Source organism: Otolemur garnettii, unplaced genomic scaffold, assembly GCF_000181295.1.
Source record: "Otolemur garnettii isolate 467f Iridium unplaced genomic scaffold, OtoGar3 scaffold00010, whole genome shotgun sequence".
NCBI classification, from domain to species: Eukaryota; Metazoa; Chordata; class Mammalia; order Primates; family Galagidae; genus Otolemur; species Otolemur garnettii.
The window spans coordinates 31,006,665-31,010,517 of NW_003852405.1; the positions used below are offsets into that span (position 1 = coordinate 31,006,665).

A 3,853-nucleotide genomic window follows, 5' to 3' on the forward strand; every position below is an offset into this window, starting at 1 on the left:
AGAGATTTTTACTTACATATCCTTGATGTTAAAGGTTTCTTCACAGGGTATGATGCTTAATTTTCTTGTTTTGCAGAAGAAATTGAAACAAAGAAAGAAAGAGGGCTTAAAAAATAATAATTTTAGTTTTCCAATGAATATGTAACTTAAAAAAGAAGTATTTAATGAACAAATATTATACAAATCCATTTTAAAAAGCCATCTGCATTTATAAGATAGATTTCTCTAACATGTACAGAAATTTTGCTTATCTGAATAGCTAATACACGTAACAAACTAAAATACTCTTATGAAGAGCAGGGTTATAAAACCTATCAAGACCCTTCAGAGCCAAATGTTCGCGTCTTCAGGGAAGGTGCTCACGTCGTCGATTCCTGGATGGTCGCCACCATTTTCAAGTTCTTCAGCATTTTCTTCCCCAGTACCTTTGCCATCTGCTTTTTCCGGGTTTCTTTTTTTCTTATGAGTATATGACGGGTGACTTTTCTCCTTGATCTGGGGGTGTGAGTTACTCAGAGCTGCCCTTTCCAAAGCACGCTGTAGGCAGTTGTAAAATCTAGAAAGAAACAAGAACTACTGTTACACCTGTGTGTCCCCAAACTGAGTGACTCAAATGCACCCCGACCTTAACCATTATGGAAGTTTGACAGTGTCTCTTATTATCCTTATAAATATGAAATATATCTAAGAAATGGCATGTCTCTCGCCTTCATCATCATTTACTTAGGAGTTTTTAGTTCTTTAAGAACCATCCTGAAAATCGGGGTGGAATTACCTCTTGACAACCTCTACCTACCTCAATTTCCATCCCAGATGTAGGAGTTAAATAAGAGGGTAAAAAAATAATGAAAATGGTTTCTTTATAAAAATATCATAAATGTAAGAGAGGCCCAAATTTTAGAGAATTTGGAAAACATGAAATTATAAATATAGATCCCTCCAAATAACTACCTAGAGAACGACTGTCGATGTTCTTACTGCTTCCCAGTGTGTTAACGTGGTCTGAGTGAATACATTTACAGACGCACACATACACAGACTGCTTTCTTACACAATTAGAATATTACATGCTTTACATTTTTTCACGTTTAATATTTATTGAAAATATTCCCTGTATCAAATGAACTACAAAATAACGCTTTTTAATAATATAACACTATGTCATCTAGATTGCCCTTTACTTATTTTAAAATTTTCACTAATAAAAATGTGATAAACATTTTTGAAAATGTGATCTTTCTAGCCATTTCTTTAGAACAGACACCTAGAAATGTAAATATATGGTTAAAGGGTATATACATTTTATGGCTCTTGATAAATACTGCCGATTTTCCAGAATGGATGTTTTAAAAAGAACCATGCTTCCAACTGGAGCACTGGAAAGAGACCACTTCACCGCCCTGAATATTCCACCAACACACACACTACACTTCGATAGGTGGAAATGGTATCCCATTAGTTTAATTTTCATTTCTTTGCAAGTGAAATGGAATTTTTTCATTTGATTATCAGCTCTTTGAAATTTTCTAAAATGTAAGTTGTTCTTTCCCGTTATTCACTTTTTTACTGCAGTTTTCATGTTAATTTTGTGGTATGATAAACTGTAAGCTCTGTAAACATTGGGCTTCATTTCCTTCCTACACCTGTGTTAACACCTAACACAATACTTTATTATCAACAACGCATCGATATATTCAGCCCTTTTATTCTATATTTTATTTAACATTTTTTACTACACTGTTGTGGAAAAAAAATGGCTCATTTCACTCTACTTATAGCCAAATGGTTATTTTGTCTGCTCGATGTCCTGACCTCATATTCCAAGACACGAAGTTCTCCGTAGCCTTCTCTGGTCTTGAAACTTCCCCTATTTTTCGCCTGGAAATCATTATAAGTGGCGTTATCTTACAATGTCTGGGGTCAGTCCCTGTCTCTCTCAGTCTCCACATCAGCTGGTCTCGTCTTGCCCAGACCACAAAATAAGCTATTTAACTGTCCCTGTGTAATAAATCTCTTCTTACCACCTGGGAAATACTTTTTATAAAAAAATTTTCTCTATTAAAGATATTTTACCTCCTAGTCTAGTTGTCTGTACCCTCACATTAACCTGAAATAATACAGTGTGTGTGTGTTTATAAATATATATGTGTATATATATATAAAATAACTTCTTTGATTTTCAATTTTCCAGAATACTTCTTGTGAAATGTTACTATTAGGATTTTTTGTTTTAAAGATTCTCTGACTACAGACATTTGGATTCTGAAACTTTGGTCCCTGACAAACCAATTTGAGTACTCAATGCCTGATTGCATAACTCATCACGGCCCCTGTTTATTTCTCCCTTTTCAACCTCAGAAGAGTAACACTTTCTTCGCACGTGGCTGAAGGTACAGCTGCTGCCAAGGGCGCGCCCTAATTTGTTCACACTTTCTGAATTCACATGTAATCTTCTAATCAGTATCTTAAGACACTTTTTACCCTTCTTTAATTTTTCCCTGATTTTATCTGATGAGCGGCTCTTGATGGCAGCCTGCACATTATAATCTCAAAACATATTTTTGAGTCAATGGATTTAAAGCATAATTTGATTTTATAGTTGGTGAACGTGGCTCAATTAACTTCACCAGGTGTATAGTTAGTTGATCTTGGGCTATATTTATAAGCTTATTGAAATTCAAGTAAGAAAACAGAGAAAACTGATTGGCTACCTCTTGTGACTTAGCAAACAGTCTTCAGGGATTACGACCCAAGTGTAGAAATTTCTGGTGTGGTACTAAGAAGTACAGATGACAGTTCAAACTCTGAAGTTCAGTGGAGTGGCTCAGTGCTCCTCAGTTGCATACTTGAAATTATCATCTTACTCAGAACACTCGCTCAAAGTGTTTCAAGACCAGGTTTTTGTGGTCCTGGATTCAGCTAGAAAATTATGCTATAATGCCCCATGATATTCTTGTACATAATGAATTAACTAGAAATACACAATTAATATACCTTCCAATTCTTTTCTTGTTTTCCTCCATTTTTTGATTTGCCACATTTAGTAGGAAGTCGATATATTCCTCTGTCACCATCAGCTGTCCTTTGTGGCTTAATGGAACTTCTAAGCCGTGTGTACTCCGGACAGCCTACAGGGAAAAAACAATTTAGATACAAAGACTTATGTAGCGGCCACTGAAGATAAGACAGGAAAAGTCCCAGTCGGGGTATGTTTGAACATGGCTTAGTTCCATTTCAGTGTTTCAGTCTGTGTTTTTATATAATTGAGCTGGACACAGTAGAATCAAAGGAGATTAAATAGATTTTCCCAACATATACTGTCAGTTCTAAAGAAAGGCCTTCTACACATTGTTTTTCAGAGAAGCAGATAATATCAAACAAACCAATAACTTTTAACAAGTTCAATCTCGCTATAGCTTAGAGAGCTTTATACACAGTTTAAAGAAAAGAAGTGAGTGAAACCTCCACAGAAACCTCAAGGGAAAGTCAAAAGGGGCTGGATGCAAAGAGTCTTAGTGCCGCCTGAGCCAAGTTCAGTCCTGGGAGTGAGCCACCCAGGACCTGCCACACAGCCACATGCGATGGCTGCTTCTCCACACTTCAGGGGTGACAATCTTAGCAACCCTGTTGATGAAACTGTCAACATGTCCCGAGTAGATCCGAACACTGGACAGAGGTTAAGAACAAGTAAGATGCTACAGAAACCATTATGAAGAATGAAAATTCATTCAATAAACCTTCACTGAGCATCTGCAATGCTTCAGGCCCCCGTGAGGAACAAACACACAGAACGAATATACATAACACGGTCGGGTCCTTAACTTTAGGAGCTCACACATTAGAACAGGAAATA

At 36.4% G+C, this 3,853-nt stretch overlaps 1 protein-coding gene across 1 annotated transcript in view; it reads right to left on the bottom strand.

The window, feature by feature from the left end:
- Positions 1–209: 209 nt before the first annotated feature.
- TYW3 (tRNA-yW synthesizing protein 3 homolog) overlaps positions 210–3,853 on the bottom strand; it is a 15,551-nt gene continuing 11,907 nt past the window's right edge. The window contains exons 5-6 of the mRNA XM_003784308.3: positions 2,995–3,128; positions 210–556 (exon numbers count right to left, since the gene is read on the bottom strand). Of these exons, the coding sequence (XP_003784356.1) occupies positions 325–556; positions 2,995–3,128 (366 nt within the window). The 3' untranslated portion in view covers positions 210–324. The remainder of the gene's footprint in view (positions 557–2,994; positions 3,129–3,853) is intronic.